Source organism: Phoxinus phoxinus (assembly GCF_949152265.1).
Source record: "Phoxinus phoxinus genome assembly, chromosome: 25".
Classification (NCBI taxonomy): Eukaryota; Metazoa; Chordata; class Actinopteri; order Cypriniformes; family Leuciscidae; genus Phoxinus; species Phoxinus phoxinus.
Window position 1 is genome coordinate 23834870 of NC_136900.1, and position 17883 is coordinate 23852752.

General features: G+C 37.8%; 1 protein-coding gene across 9 annotated transcripts in view; it reads right to left on the reverse strand.

Annotated features, from left to right (window-relative positions):
- The window catches only part of brsk2a (BR serine/threonine kinase 2a), a 221701-nt gene that overhangs the window by 46558 nt on the left and 157260 nt on the right, over positions 1-17883 (reverse strand). For all 9 annotated transcript variants that reach the window (XM_079604647.1, XM_079604644.1, XM_079604642.1 and 6 more), the window contains exons 5-9: positions 16229-16345; positions 9170-9203; positions 9016-9084; positions 6143-6289; positions 547-578 (exon numbers count right to left, since the gene is read on the reverse strand). In XM_079604647.1, coding sequence (XP_079460773.1) covers positions 547-578; positions 6143-6289; positions 9016-9084; positions 9170-9203; positions 16229-16345 — 399 coding nt within the window. The remainder of the gene's footprint in view (positions 1-546; positions 579-6142; positions 6290-9015; positions 9085-9169; positions 9204-16228; positions 16346-17883) is intronic.

Sequence of the window (17883 nt, forward strand, 5' to 3'; positions counted from 1 at the left end):
CTCTCTCTCTCTCTCTCTCTCTCTCTCCTCTCTCTCTCTCTCTCTCTCTCTCTCTCTCTCTCTCTCCCTCCCTCTCTCTCTCTCTCTCTCTCTCTCTCTCTCTCTCTCTCTCTCTCTCTCTCTCTCTCTCTCTCTCTCTCTCTCTCTCTCTCTCTCTCTCTCTCTCTCTCTCTCTCTCTCTCTCTCTCCCTCTCTCTCTCTCTCTCTCTCTCTCTCCCTCTCTCTCCCTCTCTCTCCCTCTCTCTCCCTCTCTCTCCTCTCTCTCTCTCTCTCCCTCTCTCTCCTCTCTCTCCTTCTCTCTCCTGAGGAAGCCAGACGACGGAGCGGACAGCAAATCCCTGCCGGGGCACGGGGCATTTGTCCTTGCTGCTGACATGTGGGGTCTGCGCCATTTATCACACACACAGAATAACACTCGCTCACATTTGATCCCCATCTATCGTGCCGTCCCTGATGCCCATCCCGTTTCTAGTCATTCTGTTTCTGTGTGTCACAAGTATTGTTTCCAGCCCTGAAGAAACACATGATGGGAGTTGATGTACTTACATGTACCACGTGTGCTTCTGGATCAGCTCTAGCTGTAAGACAAGCACACATCGAGACGGTTAGATGCACATCACAAAACTGCAGCAATTCATGAAACAACCAGACAACATACATCATCTATGATGAGTCCGAATGATTCACTCAATCACATTCATAGTAAATTAGAAAATAATATTCAAATAAAGAGTATTTGCCATGTATGATGCCATTAGAAAAAAAATCCTTAATCTGGGATATTCAACACCAAAAATGTATTAGGGCTGCCAAATTATAACATTAATTTAATCTGATTAAATATTTAAAATAGTGCTGGGCAAATCGCATCCAAAATTAAAGTTTGTGTTTACATAATATATGTGTGTGTACTGTGTATAATTATTTTGTATATATAAATGCAGTACAAATGCATGTACAGTATATTTAAGAAAAATGTGCATGTATATACTGTATGTATATATACTTATACATAATTTATATTATATATAGGCACTTTATTACTTAATTCTGAAAAAAAACAGATTCTAATTATTGGGCAAAAAAACGTCCACACGTACACAAAAAAAATGCTGGGTTGTTTTAACCCAATTTTGGGTAAAATATGGACAAAACCCAGCCGTTGGGTAAAATTTTTACATTACATTTTTAACCCAAAGTTTGGGTTTGTCCATATTTTACCCAAAATTGGGTTGAAACAACCCAGCATTTTTTAGAGTGTAATAATCTAGAGTACTGTCTAACACTTGATGGCTGCTCTGTTAAGTCTTCGTCGTCGGTTAGGAACCTGGGTGTGCTCTTTGATACCAATCTTTCATTTGAAAGTCATGTGTCTAGTATCTGTAAAACCGCTTTCTTCCATCTTAAAAACATATCTAAATTACGTCATATGCTCTCAATGAATAATGCAGAACAATTAGTTAATGCGTTCATGACCTCAAGGCTAGATTATTGTAATGCTCTACTGGGTGGTTGCCCTGCACGCTTAACAAACAAACTACAGCTAGTTCAAAACGCAGCAGCTCGAGTTCTTACCAGAACCAGGAAGTATGACCACATTAGCCCCGTTCTGTAACACTGCATTGGCTTCCTATTAAACATCGTATAAATTTTTAATATTGTTGATTACTTACAAAGCACTAAATGGTTTAGCTCCGCAGTACTTGAGCGAGCTCTTAACGCATTATAGTCCTTCTCGTCTATTGGCCAGTTGATAATTAGCCTGGTTCTACCAGACTCTCCTACATTTAATTTGCCTCTCTACATTTACAAGCGTTAACTTCCTTGTAGGCAGATACTCTGTTGAAGTTTAAAACTATTGGATCTGCCAAGAGCCACTCTGGATATGCCGTAACCAATCGCTGACATTTGGTCGTGACTCGTGACGAAACTTCAACTCAAACTAGCGCACAACCTCAACGTCATCGTTCTCAGCCACTCCCTCTGTCCACTGATTGGACCGGTTAAAAATTGACCGGAGAAAACCCGTGAATATACCGCAAACCCAGACGTAGTTCTGAAGGAAAATTAAAACTGAGCGGAAATACGTAGGAGGGCGGAGCCAGGCTAGTGGATAATACCTAGAATATCAAAATCGACTGCTGGCGGTAGATCCTTTTCCTATTTAGCACCAAAACTTTGGAACAGTCTTCCTAACATTGTCCGGGAAGCAGACACACTCTGTCAGTTCAAATCTAGACTAAAAACACATCTCTTTGACCTAGCACACACATAACACATTATAGACTTCTATAACTCAATGTTAGGCTGCATAGATTAGATCAGACAAAACCGGGAACACTTGCCATAAATCCTGATGTACTTGGTACATCATAAGAAGGATGGCGTCTACGCTAATATTAGTCTCTCTGTCTATCCCGAGGTTTACCGCAGTCCGCCGGATCCAGGCCGTATCCGGATCTGATGAAGGACCTGAGCCTGGACACGGCGACAACGCAGTGCTGAAGTGTCAACTATACCTCTGTACAGATAAAACGTTGTCGGGATAATTCCGGTTCACGTGGCTACGCGGAAGCGATAAAATATTCTGTATTATACATTTTTCAAGGCTTGTACCTTGGAACCTATTTCATGGTTTGCGTTGTCGAGACACCAGGCACTGTTTTGTGCGAATGAGCGGCCGGATCGCATTAGGGGTTTTCTGTTAGATCGGTGTCATGTAAGCGGCCCCTAAATTAATAACTAATGATCGTTGCGACGGAAGTGAATCAATCAAAAGTAACTTTGGCTGCTGTAAAGCCAAAACAATCGCTGTTACTTTAATGTCCTATTATCACTGTAAAGCTGTTTTGAGTCAATCTATATTGTTAAAAGCGCTATATAAATGAAGGTGACTTGACTTGACTATAGATATGCATAAATTGCCTACTTTACATATCATCCAAAGAGTCTCTTTCACAATAAGTGGGCGATTCTTGGCCAATATATGCTGCATAAAGCACCAGCTTTTAAAGTGTTGGGAATCAGTCCGCTGTGAAGTCCAGCGTCGCCGGCTTTGGCAAACGGGCCACTGAGGGAGAACATGACGAATGGGACCCGACAGTCTCGCGACCTTCACGGACGTGCAAGCGAAGGCCATGAGACCGCAAATCCACATCGAGAGCACCAAAGTCTGCACAAGATTGATACTGGAGTGAGTCCAGGTGCAGGTAATCTACACACACAGATCACCGCTCACTTTTAATATGAAAAAAGATGCATCACCATGTGATGACAAATTACTGTGTGTAGAGATGAGAGCTGCCGTGATATCCAATTATTATTTGCATATCTATGCTTGAGGGGGTCGTAACATTTCTCAATCATTTGTTTCTATGATGTGTATTTTACATATGCTAATGTTACACACTCAAGACACATGCATTTGCTTTCCAACGAAAAAGATTTTCATTAAAGGAATATAATTAACTAAGAAACTGCACAGATACGATTTAAAAACATTAATGGCCAAGTTTGTTTAATATCGGGACTCACTCGGTAGAGTTTTTATGCAAACAGATTTGTGTGAAAACATGCATGTGCAAATATGCAATTTTGTCATCATAAATATTTAGAAAAATATGCAGAAGACAAAAATATAACTGGACAGAAAAGAGATTTCATCGATACCAGAATTATCATACGTGTAGATTTGCTGAGTTTCTACAATTTTACAAAAATACATTTGCTATTTATTAAATAGGGGTCAACAATAATAAATTTTCACTGCCTTGGAGGATATTTATCTTTGTTGATATCCATATTTCCCCATCACCAGTAGCGGTCTTTCCTATTTTTACCCGTTTCACTTGAAACAGGCCTTGCATCAAAAAAGCCTTCATCTGCTTGCTCAAGAACTCATATTTTTGCCCCCAAAAAATCAAGATTTCTATGAGTTCTTGTTTTTAATATTTCATAACATGACACAGAGTGCTGTTTTTCCGAATATCAGCATGACTGCAAATGTGATAGCCTATTGATTTTAGAGTTTTATAGAGCAGACACTGTCTGGTATTTTCAGGAATGTGTTGTGAATTGTGGGATTCACATTGGGAAAGTGAATCATTCGATTGTTTGTTGTGAACATGTATTGTTAAATGGCTTTCTGAGAAACATGTGAAGGTGTTTCACAATTCAGTGCACTATCAAACTCCATCAGTGTCCTTGAGAGCCACCCGGACTCATTAAAATGCCCCGCTCGTAAAACGCAACGAGAACAAGGAAACGAGACGTGGGATGTGATCATAAGGCAATGTTCTGCAAGAGGACAGCGAGATCACTAGGCCATTATGTCATGTGTTTTTCTTTCTTTTTCTCAGACATTACTCTTAAAATTCTCAAGAAGAAAGAAACAAATGAGGCAATTTTTAACATACAATTGTTAAGATCTGAGTTCTGAGAAGCAGGAGACCTCCATTTGTAGTCTAGGAGAAAATATAAGGCATGTTATTAGAGAAATTTCAGTTCCACTTCCAGTTTGAGTTCAGCTTGGTCTTGAAACGCAGTTCCTGCTGAGTGTGTGAATGCTTTGACTGTGTCTGTACAGAAGTGTGATGTAATCGTGACGGAGAGAACTGACTCTTATGAACTGTGAAGACTAAACGTCCTCAAGGTTTCAGGCCAAAACCAAAAGAAAAAGAAAAGAATTCGATTTTTCATAAATGAAAATGAATTTGCATTATACGATCATTTTCATGATGATTAAACATTTGTATTTATATCATAAATATGAGTTTTTAAATGAATTATCACATATTTTCGCAATCAATCCCAAAAAAATTCATAAAACAATATGAGCCATAAAACATTTGTGTGTGTTATTTAAGCTAAATATATGTTTTATCGTTAATTAATTATTTATTTATTTTAATCATGGGGCAAAAAAACACGCCCGATATGTTCCTTACAGGTTCCAAGAGATTCACCCAACATAAGGACAGACAAACGAAGAATTCCCATGATCCTTTGCACCAAGAAAAAAGACCGTTTGCCCCAAGACATGCTCATGATTTGGATTCAATGGCGTTCTATAACATCTCAGCAAATATTCTGTCCCTTCTTTCTCCTGTCAAAGTGTTTAACACAAGCATCCGACAAACTGACAGATAGCAGCTCCAGAGGGACTCTGACTTTTTATTCATTTATTCCAGTCAAAAGCAGCTTTTTCTAGGTTGGAATATGAGGAATATGCTTCCTCTGTGAAGAGAGAAAGGTCACGGTGATAGCAGATGTGTGTGTGGACATGCCGAGGTGATCTCCAAACACACAACCTCACCGCTGATAAACGCTTTCCTTTGAACCGTCCGACTAGCTTTACTATCTGCTCATCAAACTTTAAACCACACTTTCTCTTTATAGACGAGTCACGGGGTTAAGATTCCCCACCGAATCGAAGACGAGAGAGTCAGGAAACGTCAAGTATGCCCATAATCGTCTGTTCGGTCCTAAAATCCCATCTTTCTCTGACTGCTAGCTGAGCGTATCTATTAAACATGAAAAACACAGCGGACATTTGCAACCAAAGGAATATTATCTGCACCATGTTGTCCAACATAAGGCTGTAATAAACTACGACTTTTGCTCCAATTCGCCTTTGGCTAAGCCACGCCCTAGAATGTAGATTGACCAATCACAGCGCAGCCAAGAACTAGCTCCACAGCGGTCCGACACTTCTTCACAGCGCTCCATTGACTTTAACACCGGCGTCTCATATTTTTGGTCTCGGCAGGCTATTACCGTCGTAGTTTTATCAGAAATATGGTTAAGCGTTGTGCCGGGGGCATTTGTAACACAGATACGCGTTTCCCAGAGAGGTTGGAGGGGGGTGTCCGTTTTTTCCCTTCCCAAAACCGAAGTCAAATCCTGACAAGTGTCGTCTGTGGATTAAACTGTGTGGACGTCCTCAGTCAGCGAAACCCCTCAAGATCAACAACACACTTTTGTCTCTAAGACACATTTAGCTTTTAACCTTACTGTGAAGTTACACTAGTTAGACCGTTTTATGCTGGTTTAGGTTATTTGAGTTTATATATATGCAAGTAAAACCATTAAAGCATCTGACATGATCCCATGAGTTGAAGCGCAGTAGTTTGGCAGAACTTACCGGTAACCGTTTCCCGGCTTCGACCTCGATCATTCCTCGGAGAAGGTTCTGGCAGTCCGGTGGAATAAAATGGGGCATGTGAAACACCCCCAGCTTCACTTTTTCTAACAAGTTTCGTAAATTATCATCGTCAAACGGCAGAGCGCCCTGAAAGACAGACACAGACAACAAAAGAAAGACAATGTAAATGAGGACTGATGGAAAACAGAACAAATTCGAAGAAAAGTGCTTAGAGGATTGACCCATAAATGATACGTTTTCATTTATGAAATCTTGCTTTGCAACTTTTTCATGCGTGTACTGCTGACATGCTATAGATGAGGATGAAGAGGTTTCATTTCTGATGAAAAAACAAAACAGAGGAATAACAACAAACTAAAGAGACAGGATGAGAGCATAAACGCTCTCCAACCACTTCAGATCTGAGAGGATTTTGTGTATTCAGCAAAGAGTAAGTCTACAGAGGCACAGTTTTTCTGCTAGCAGTCAATTTTATTTTTGGTTTTGGTACGTCTGCCTTTCTACATCAGGTCAATATATATTTCATAAAGGGACGAATGAGTGAACTTCAGAAGAACAAAGTATAAAAGAAAAGAAAAGACATGTGAGACGAGACAAAACAAGATGCAACGAGTTGTGAAGACTGACAAGATGCTAAATAAATGTAAAATGAGTTGAGACAAAATGAAAGATTGATGAGGAGGTGAGACATAGTGAGACGAGACGGTTAGATGAGTTAAAGTGAACGAAGAAAAGACGACAACATGAGATACGACAAAATGAGATGCCATTAGAATAAATAAAACAAAACAAGATGAGACAAAAGATAAAAATCTCAATATGATGACAAAATATAAGAGGAGAATTGACAACAACAAGACAAGGCGACACGAAATTAGGCAATGAGACGAGAGCAGTGATGCTGAGAGAAGAAAACAGAAGAGAAGAGACAAGACCAAATTAAACGCAACACGTGAGATAAAATAAAAGAAGAGACAAAAATGATACGAGACAAGGTGACATGAGATGAGAACAGAAGAGAAGAGACAAAACCATATGGCACGAGACCAAACAAAACGAGACAAAATGAAATGCAACAAGATGAGACAAAATCAAAAAGATGAGACAAAAAGAGTCAAAAGACGAGATAAAATGAGACGAGACGATAAACTGAAGAGAAGAGACAAAACAACTTGAGATGAGACAAAATGAAACGAGAAACGACGAACTAGACAAAAAGAAAGAAGAGAACAAAAACAAGGTGAAGACTAAATGAGACCAGAGAAAAACAGAAGAACTTGACAAGACCAAACGAAAAAATGAGACAAAATACAAAAAGAGACAAAAATAAGACAAGACAAAGTGACATGAGATGAGACAGAAGAGAAGAGACAAAACAATATGGCACGAGACCAAGCAAAATAAGACAAACGAAATGAATTCACACAAGATGAGACAAAATAAAAATAAAAGAGCCAAGAGTCAAGGTGACATGAGACGGCGTGAGACGAGACGAGGCGAAAACTGAAGACAAGAGACGAAACAACTTGAGACGAGACAGAATGAAACGAGTTAGGACACACTAATGAAAGAAGAGAACAAAAACAAGACGAGGTGAAATGAGCTGAGACTGGATGAGACAAGACCAGAGAAAAACAGAAGAATTGACAAGACAAAATGAAATGAGACAAAATGAAAGAGGGGAGAAAAACTGTGCAAGATGAGACAAAACGAGATGAGACGAGTTAAAAAAGAGAAAAGAGGACAGAAGAGAAAGATGAGGTGAAGGTGAAAGGAAGAGTGGTTGTTTGAATGTAATGTGCAGCTCGAGTCTGTTCTGCAGTTACACTGACCGATCTCTGAGGAAAGAACTCGCTCGTCAACATCAGTCCAGCTGTGTTTATACTGCCGTGTCTCAGCGTCTCTCAGACGAGAGCGTCTCCGCTTCTACTCTCCACACTCAACAAGAGCATTTCAACTGAGCCGGACCTCCTGGGACAACCGTTCAAATCAAATCTGCTAATAATGCAGTCCAACACTCGCTCGAAATATCAGTCTTCGGGAAATCCCTCCGCAGGGAGTTTGATTGACAGGTGATCTGACCAATCATACTTCGCCATCCGCCATTTTGTCGGACAAAGCAGTCAGGAGAGTTAGTAGATTAACATGGGAGGATTTGAACTTGAGAAGCGGAGTGTACTGACGTCTTTCCGCGGTTAAAACAACATTCCTTCTGATGTTCATTCATGTTTATTTGATGCTATAAATGAACTAGAAGAAGAGATGATCGGTTCACGAGCGGCTTTAACTGAGGCGACACAGCGATCTGACACACACATTAAAGAGCCACAAAACGCTATTTATTGTTCACATTTCTTTTTAAAAAATGACCAAATTTGAAAGGTGAGACTGTTTAAAATGTTTAATATCAAAAGTAAGCTGGTCTGTGTCTGTCAGTGTCTCTCTGCTCCGCGATGTGTTTTTCACTGCGTGAGAACATGGTGTGTGTGTGTGTGAGAGCGGCGTAGCTTGTCGGATATAGCAACAGTAACTAAGGGGGGTGGGTCTTTGAGAGCATGTTCCTTTCCACAAAATCCCATTGCTTGATGATGACATTCTGAAAACATGACTTTATCTTCAATATCCATCACTCTTTTCAAATCAGCCAGCATAATAAAATGTGTTTGAATGTTGTTTGTGACTTTCTACATAATTAGACTGAAAATATCACGCAAAAATGAGTCTCTAATCTTCGCTCCATACACTGATTGCAAACATATGTTGTGTTTCTCGGAAGAAATTAATGAATATATGGGTTTAGAACAACATGAATGTGAGTAATTGTCATGTTATATTTGTGTGGAGTGACTCACCACCAACAGAGCGAAGAGAATGACCCCACAGCTCCAGACGTCTGCTTTCCGGCCGTCATACTTCTCTCCCTAGAACAGCAATAACTCGCATTAGAGATCCGCGCTTACATTCATAATTCTCTTCTTTCTTCCACACAGTAAAAGTACAACTCACCCGGATCACTTCAGGACACGCATAATGAGGAGATCTGTGAAAACACATCAACTAGAGTCACTGGCAGTAATAACTGTACAATAATCTTCATTTTTATTATTTTATATCTTATAAATACAGGTGAAAATTCAAAATAATTAGAATATCGTGCAAAAGTGAATTTCAGTAATTGAGTGAAACTAATATATTATATAGACTCATTACATGCAAAGTGAGATATTTCAAGCATTTATTTGTTATAATTTTGATGATTATGGTTAAAGCTTATATATGAAAACCCCAAATTTTAAATTAGAATATTGTGAAAAGGTTTTCATAAGCTGTAATCATCACAATTATAACAAATAACGGCTTGAATATATCTCACTTTGCATGTAATGAGTCTATATAATATATTAGTTTCACCTTTTAAGTTGAATTACTGAAATAAATGAACTTTTGCACCATATTCTCATTTTTCGAGTTTCACCTGTAGTAACAATTATTTTATTTTTAAATGTTTTTCAAACTAAATGAACAGAGAATACTTACAATTATATGAAATTATATACAAATATTATAAATATATATATTGTAATATCGATTGTATTGATTACAAGTGATTAGTGATTGTTTAAAATGTATTTGTCATTGAATCATTCAAGTAAACACTGATTCATGAAACAAGTCTTTTTGAGTGAGTCATTGAATCATTCAAGTAAACACTGATTCATGAAACAAGTCTTTTTGAGTGAGTCATTGAATCATTCCTTTAAAACGATTAAAAAACTATTTATTACATAAATTGTCTATTCAGAGAATCTACATTAAAAAAAATCAAAATATATATATATATTCTCAATCTCTGCAGATTCGTGCAGCTCTTATATTCATTTATTAATGTGCACCACTGTGAAAATAGACAGAACAAAAATGGCCAACATATATTTTAACTAAAACTGTGAAAGCTTTCGATTAATATTTCATCTTTTTGAACTGATTTTCAGACACAGAAACACAATGATTTCTGAAGGATCATCAACAACGAAGACTGAAAATCCAGCTTAACCTTCGTGGGAATAAATTACATTTTAAAGAACATTAAAGTAGAATTTTTTTTTTTTAAATTGTAATAATATTTCACAATGTTACTTTTTCACTGTATTTTTGATCAAATAAATGCAGCCTTGGTGAACAGAAGACACTTCTTTCAAAAACATCTCCTGATCTTACTCTCTCCACAATAATTCCTGTCACTATATTACTTCTGTCGAATATAAAATCATCACAGAATAACTCGCACATCGCTACAGGAGCTGTGAGAAGCAGAAGCACCGTGAGCTTTAGTGGCGCTGATCCGTGACGTCTGACACTGTTTGCTTAGAATGATTAATATCGAGATGTGGTTGGAGGGACACAAAGACACACTAAAGAAGAAGAGAACATCTTCCCGGAGTAATTAGGGTCACAAAATGTTGACAGCACTTCCTGTTACACCAGCTGACATCCTGTCTCCATTAATCTTTCCTGACAAATCCTATTCTATACGGCAGTGTTGTGCATCTGCGCATGAGACTCTTCCCGAGGTTGCTTTTTGGGAGATAAACAGGCACGTTCAGAGCTAATCGTATTATTGGGAGAGTTTCTCCCGTGATCCCTCACAAACCTTTACAAGCGCGCATCTATGCAAATGTGCATCCAGTTAGTGAGAGCTTTTTCTTATCATCTAAACGTGTTCGACTTGAAGAACTGCAGCTGCATACAGAAACACTACACACGTCAACTTTAAAGCTCTCGCTCGGGTTTAAAGGCCCCCTGAAATCAAAATGTACGTTTTTTAGCTTTTAGTATGAATATGTTAGCCTTTCGGTTATGAATAAATCTGGTGTGTGTTCCAAAACAACAAGATATAAGCATTCATAACTTACAGTCTCTCATCCGCTAAAATATATCAGGGATTTTTATGACATTCAGCTTCTCATTACATCTTCTGTCCAATCAAATGCTCTCTAGAATCTTAAGCTCCGCCCCCTCTGCTATAAACACCCCCTGGCCAAAGCGACCGCTGACGCGTCAAGAGCAATATGTGTTGGAGATGTGTGTTCGGTTGCTCAAACGCTCGAGTTTTATTACGTTTTCCAACTTGCTTAAAGGGTTAGTTTACCCAAAAATTAAAATTCTGTCAGTAATTGACCGTTCGCAAAGACCCGCCCCCCTTAGTTATGGTTGCTATGTCCGACAAGCTACGCCGCTCTCACACACACACCATGTTCTCACGCAGTGAAAAATACACGCGGAGCAGAAAGACACTGACAGACACACTGACAGACACAGACCAGCTTACTTTAGATATTAAACAAATTCTCACCTTTCAAATTTGGTCATTTTTAAAAGAAATGTAAACAATAAATAGCGTTTTGTGGCTCTTTAATGTGCGTGACAGATCGCTGTGTCGCCTCAGTTAAAGCCGCTCGTGAACCGATCATCTCTTCTTCTAGTTCATTTATAGCATCAAATAAACATGAATGAACATCAGAAGGAATGTTGTTTTAACCGAGGAAAGGCGTCAGTACACTCCGCTTCTCAAGCTCAAATCCTCCCATGTTAATCTACTAACTCTCCTGACTGCTTTGTCGGACAAAATGGCGGATGGCGAAGTATGATTGGTCAGATCACATGTCAATCAAACTCCCTGCGAAGGGTCAATCACTCACCCTCATGTTGTTCCCCGTAAGACTTTCGCTCATCTTCAGAACACAAATGAAGATATTTTTGATTAAATCTGAGAGCTGTCTCACTCCTTACAGGCTTCTAAGGGATTGAAACTTGCCGGCCCAGAAAGTCAGTTCAGACAATGTTTAAAATAGTCCACGTGACGACAGTGGCTCAACCTGTAATAATAAAAAAAGCTTCGACCCATTATCAAGTGTTCTGTCCTAAATTTACCCAGCCCTTGGGTTGAAAACAACCCAAATTCGCCTTTGGCTAAGCCACGCCCTTGAATGTAGATTGACCAATCACAGCGCAGCCAAGAACGAGCTCCACAGCGGTCCGACACTTCTTCACAGCGCTCCGTTGACTTTAACACAGGCGTCTCATATGTTTGGTCTCGGCAGGCTATTACCGTCGTAGTTTTATCATAAATATGGTTAACCGTTGTGCCTGGGGCATTTGTAACACAGATACGCGTTTCCCAGAGAGGTTGGAGGCGGTGTCCGTTTTTTCCCTTCCCAAAACCGAAGTCAAATCCTGACAAGTGTCGTCTTTGGATTAAACTGTCGTCCTCAGTCAGCGAAACCCCTCAAGATCAACAACACACTTTTGTCTCTAAGATACATTTAGCTTTTAACCGTACTGTGAAGTTACACTAGTTAGACAGTTTTATGCTGGTTTAGGTTATGATTTCGGTTCTCTACACTAATTGTTGATACGCTAGCACACGCTGCTAATAAACACAACTTTATACTCGCGTAGTCCGTTTGCTTTGTAATAACGATTATAGAAGTGAATAGAGACCCAGCTTTGCATGAACAGTGTTGCTCCTGATATTGTGAGTCCCAGTCTCCGTCTCCATCAGGATATGCGGTGTTTCATTTTTTGACTGTGACCGTTATGCTTTTGCCTCTATTTGGATGCCTTGTTGTTGCTTGCGTTTATGTCTTGAATATAGCCTTCGAACGCACACTGAGCCCCTTTTGCCTACTTCTATCGGACACTTTATTTGCTGCTTTATAAAAGTTTGATAAAAGTTCATCAGGAAGAGCCGTCACAGCATAAGCCATGTTGATACCAAACCAGAGCCCAGATGAAGTTGACGGACATAGCAACAGTAACTAAGGGGGGGCGGGGCTTAGCCAAAGGTGAATTGGGTGGTTTTTAACCCAGTGTATTTTAGAGTGTAACGGCATGATTGACAGCTGTGATTGCGAATGAGTCTGCGGGATCGGGAGTGTGGGCGGGGCCTTGATACCGCGTCTCCACCTCACGTAATCGCCAACGACCGATTGATATTTTGGCTTAATTTTTCCGATTATTTTCTTTACAGTACAGTCCTAACAACAAGCTGCCATTATGTTTTCATAAAACATCAGCACACATCAAAACACACACTGCAAACTCACTGCCCTCAACACATTAGCCGAGCGTCCTGCTTGATGATTATGATTCTGATGGCATAACCGCTGCATGTTCATCTGAAGCAGGTGCGGATCTGAGAGATCAAACCAATCGGATGTTTTAAGGCCGTAAAATGCTTTCATTGTTTATGTTGATGAGGAAGGCAAATTAGAGCTAAAAATAGAGCCATTAACGGATGAGTTTATGGAGGAACCCTGCCGTACGTGTGCCGGATCATTTATCCTCTCCAAGCTGTTTGCCAGAGCTCATTTCCCCTCTCGTTCCTGCAAAACTCCTCAGCCAATGACAGCAGACATTAGGTGCTCTGAACTGATGTGGGTGTGCAAACCATCAGACATATGGGCTCAAATGTGTCTTTCTGCTGTAATGTACAATGATCATTAAGCCAGAATCGTGTATGGCAACAGGGACACAAAAATAAACCCGCAAACACAAGCATGAAGCTCGGAGTCAGTAATGTCAGATTCTCTGACTGGATAAAAAGGCATTCATTGGTGCGAGCCGAATCAAGTTACATCAATACGGGAAACATCTGTATAGAATAATTATTATATTAATTAATAAATAAATGTATCAATTATAATAAAGTTTTTAAAAGAATGAATAAACAAATGTTTTTGAAAGAAGGATTACATAATTAGATTCAATGTTTTTTAATTAATTAACAAAAGAATGGATAAGAAATAAATTGACCACAATATTTTTAAACGAATGAAAGAATGAGGATTTAAAATAATGAAAATAAATTATGTTTTTAAATCAATTAATTATATGGAGAAATGGTTTAAAATAATTGATGATTTAATAGATTTTAAAAATAATTAATGAATATATGAATCAAATATTTTAATGATGAAAAAGGATGAATTAAAATTAATTAATTAATGGATAAATGTTGTAAAAGAATGAATGATTAAATAGATAAAATATTTTAAATGAATTGAAAAATGGATAAATTGAATAAATAAATCTTTTTAAACGATGAATAAATTAACAAATTAATGTTTTTAAAATAATTAATAAATGAAAGAATTATGTTTTTAAATTAATGAATGAAGTGAATAAACAAATATTTTAAATGTTTAAAAAATGATGAATGAATGAGTGAATGATTGTATTTTTTAATAATTAATAAACTAATGAATGCTGTTTTTTTAAATAAATGAATTAATGAATGGAGAAATGTTTTAAAAAATGGATTAAACACTTTTTTTTATTAATTGATATATGGAGAAATTGAATGAACAAATATTTGTAATAATTAATTAATTAATAAAAAAAAATAAAGAAGGAATTACTGAAGAGATACAGTTCTTTTTAATTAATGAATTAATCATTTTAAATTAACAAATAAATAAACACAAACAGTAAATAAATAAATACATGTTTTTAAAATAATTAATGATTTAAACCGTTTAATTTTCTTAATAGAGTCCCAGTACGTGGTCAGACACATGTCATATAAAGTATTCATATAACGTCTATATTTCCTTCATATTTCCATCATTACAGTATCTGAGAGGAGGGGGTCACATGACTAATAAACAAAACAAAATCTAATAACAATGAAGTTGCTCTACTTTTGCATAAAAAGTTAAACTTTTCATGACTTTCTCAAATCTACATATAAAAAATAAATAGATATTTTTGACTTAGATTCATTAATATTCTATACAGTATGTATTTATTTACTAAGAAACGATGTAATACGTGTGGATACTGTACTGATACTATCAGAAAATAAAGCGCTCCAGGGTGGGGTTTATAATAGTTTCGGGGTCACCGGACACGTCAAGGACGTCCGGGCCAGAATCACACAACGCTGCTTTTGGAGATGGTTTGGGATGATGGGACCCGGCCAGATTGGTTCTGAGAGCCGATGTTGAGTCAGGGCGCTGGGAGGCTTCTGTGACTCCCGGTCCTGTAGATCCTGACCGGAGGTGTTCGGGACGGTCCCGTGTGACCTCTGCAGAGCTGTGATCACGTGACTCGTGTTCGGGAACGACCGAGCTGGTTTTATTCATCTATGTCTCAGTGTAATCCTAAAGGTCGGGCAAGCACGGCTAAATTAATCAACTGACAAAAGGCTAAAGGTTTTACGGCATATGTGGGGGGGCAAAGTCGCTTTTTGAAAGGAGAAATGATTACGTTAAGAAAGAAATAAAGGGCCGTAAATGAGTCGGGCTGCTATCTCTTCACACCAGGCCTCGACCAAACAACGGAAGAGAAGAAAGCACTGGGTTTTCATCACAGATAATCACATGATGTCAGAGGGGGCGTGTCATAACCCAGCTGACAGTTCATTGGCTGATTCCACATTGCTACACTGACATCTTGGCAAATGGATTAATTATTCATGTATTTAGCAATTGCATTCAATGGTTCAAAAGTGAAATTATAAGTATTAACAAGGTTATACTTGTAACTTATAACTTATTATATTTTATATATATATATATATATATATATATATATATATATATATATAAAATATAATATACATATAATAATTAAATATTATATATTTCAAATAAGTTATATTTTTTACTTTAGTTATATTTTAGTTACTATTAGTTATATTTTAGTATCACTGAGATACTATTATAGTTTTATATTTATAATTTTTAAATTAATATTTTAAATTTAGTTTAAAAAAAATGTGTGTTTTATCTTTTTATTAGTTTATATATATATTTATATGTCAATATAGTTTTTTTTTTTTTTCTTCAGTTTTAGTTTAGAGTTATTTTAATCAACAAGTTAAACTAAAGTGCCTTGGCAAAAATGTAATAAAATAAGAATCATTTTTAACAACTATGAAGGACATGCTCTTCTTTCCACATATATTCAGTGTGACTAAAGCTTAGGCGAGAGGAGAATAACTGACGTCCTGTGCTTGTCCTCGTCATATACGAGTGTAATAATAATGCTCATGTCACTCACCCACAGCTGGTTTCCAGAAGACTGTCCCCCACCTGCAGAGACGCCATCCCGAAGTCTGCTATCCTGATGTTGTTCTTCTCGTCCAGCAACAGGTTCTCCGGCTTCAGGTCCCTGTGACTGTCAAGACAAGACAAAGGAGTGTTCAGATGACAGTTGTGGCCTAATGGTTAGAGAGTCGGACTGGAAACCCGAAGGTCGCGGGTTCGATTCTCAATACTGGCAGGAGAAAGGCATCTAACCCCCAATCACTCCCCGGACGCCACAGCGAATGGTGTGTCACGGTTTCCAGTGTGTGTGTGTGTTCACTTCTCTCACTTCCTAATGTGTGTGCTCTAACTTGGATGTGTTAAATACTTGACTTTCAGTTTTCAATTATCTCCGTTTCTTCTCTTTCTTCCAGCGCTGCTACTCTATAAGACCCTGTGGGAGGAGATGACAGACGCCCGCTGTCGTTACGCTCTCGTCTGGCCACGGACTGACATGAACGAGCTTCTTCCAAACGGTCTTAATGAATGTAAAGATTTCTCTTAATTCACCGGTTGCCCCACTTTTTACTGTGTGACGCAAGATGACAGTATACAAGTTTTGGTGCATAAGAAACTAAAGTATTGTGGACGAAAACAAAACATGCCGGGCTACAATGTGAACAAAACAAAACAAAAACAAAAACAAAAACAAGCCAGGCTACAAACGTGTGCAAAACAAAACAAAACATGCCGGGCTACAATGTGAACAAAACAAAACAAAAACAAAACATGCCGGGCTACAATGTGAACAAAACAAAACAAAAACAAAAACAAAAACAAGCCAGGCTACAAACGTGTGCAAAACAAAACAAAACATGCCGGGCTACAATGTGAACAAAACAAAACAAAACAAAACATGCCGGGCTACAATGTGAAAAAAAAGGCTACAAACATGTGCAAAACAAAAGAAAACAAAACATGCTACAATGTGAGAAAAACAAAAATAAAACAGTGTAAAACAAAACAAAACAACAGGCTACAAACATGTGCAAAACAAAAGAAAACAAAAGAAAACAAAACAAAACATCCCAGGCTACAATGTGAAAAAAAAAGGCTACAAACGTGTGCAAAACAAAACAAAACAAAACAAAAAACAAAACAAAACAAAACAACAGGCTACAGACATGTGCAAAACAAAAGAAAACAAAACAAAACAAAACATGCTACAATGTGTGAAAAACAAAAATAAAACAGTGTAAAACAAAACAAAACAAAACAAAAAACAAAACAGAACAGGCTACGATGCGAGCAAAAAAAAAAAAAAAATTAGATTAAAAAAAATAGATTTCATAAAATAAAACTCTTTAAGATGCATTTTTACGAGTTTTAAATGATTAAAAGAAGAAAAAAATAGGGAAAATATGGCTAATTTCAAAACACTTTCATAAATCTACTAATAATAGTGTAATATTCTCAGCTCAGATGAACTTTTAGAACATGTTAATCCAGGTCCACCCGAGGTGCGTAACGCTATATTCACTCCCGTGACATTTACTTATACTTGTATACTTAAAGGTGGGTGTACCTTCACTCTTACTCAAGAGCATTTCTAATGACAAACATGTTTTTCCTTTACTCAGTTACACTGGGCAGCGCACAGTCTCTTTTAACTGGGAATAAAATAATTAT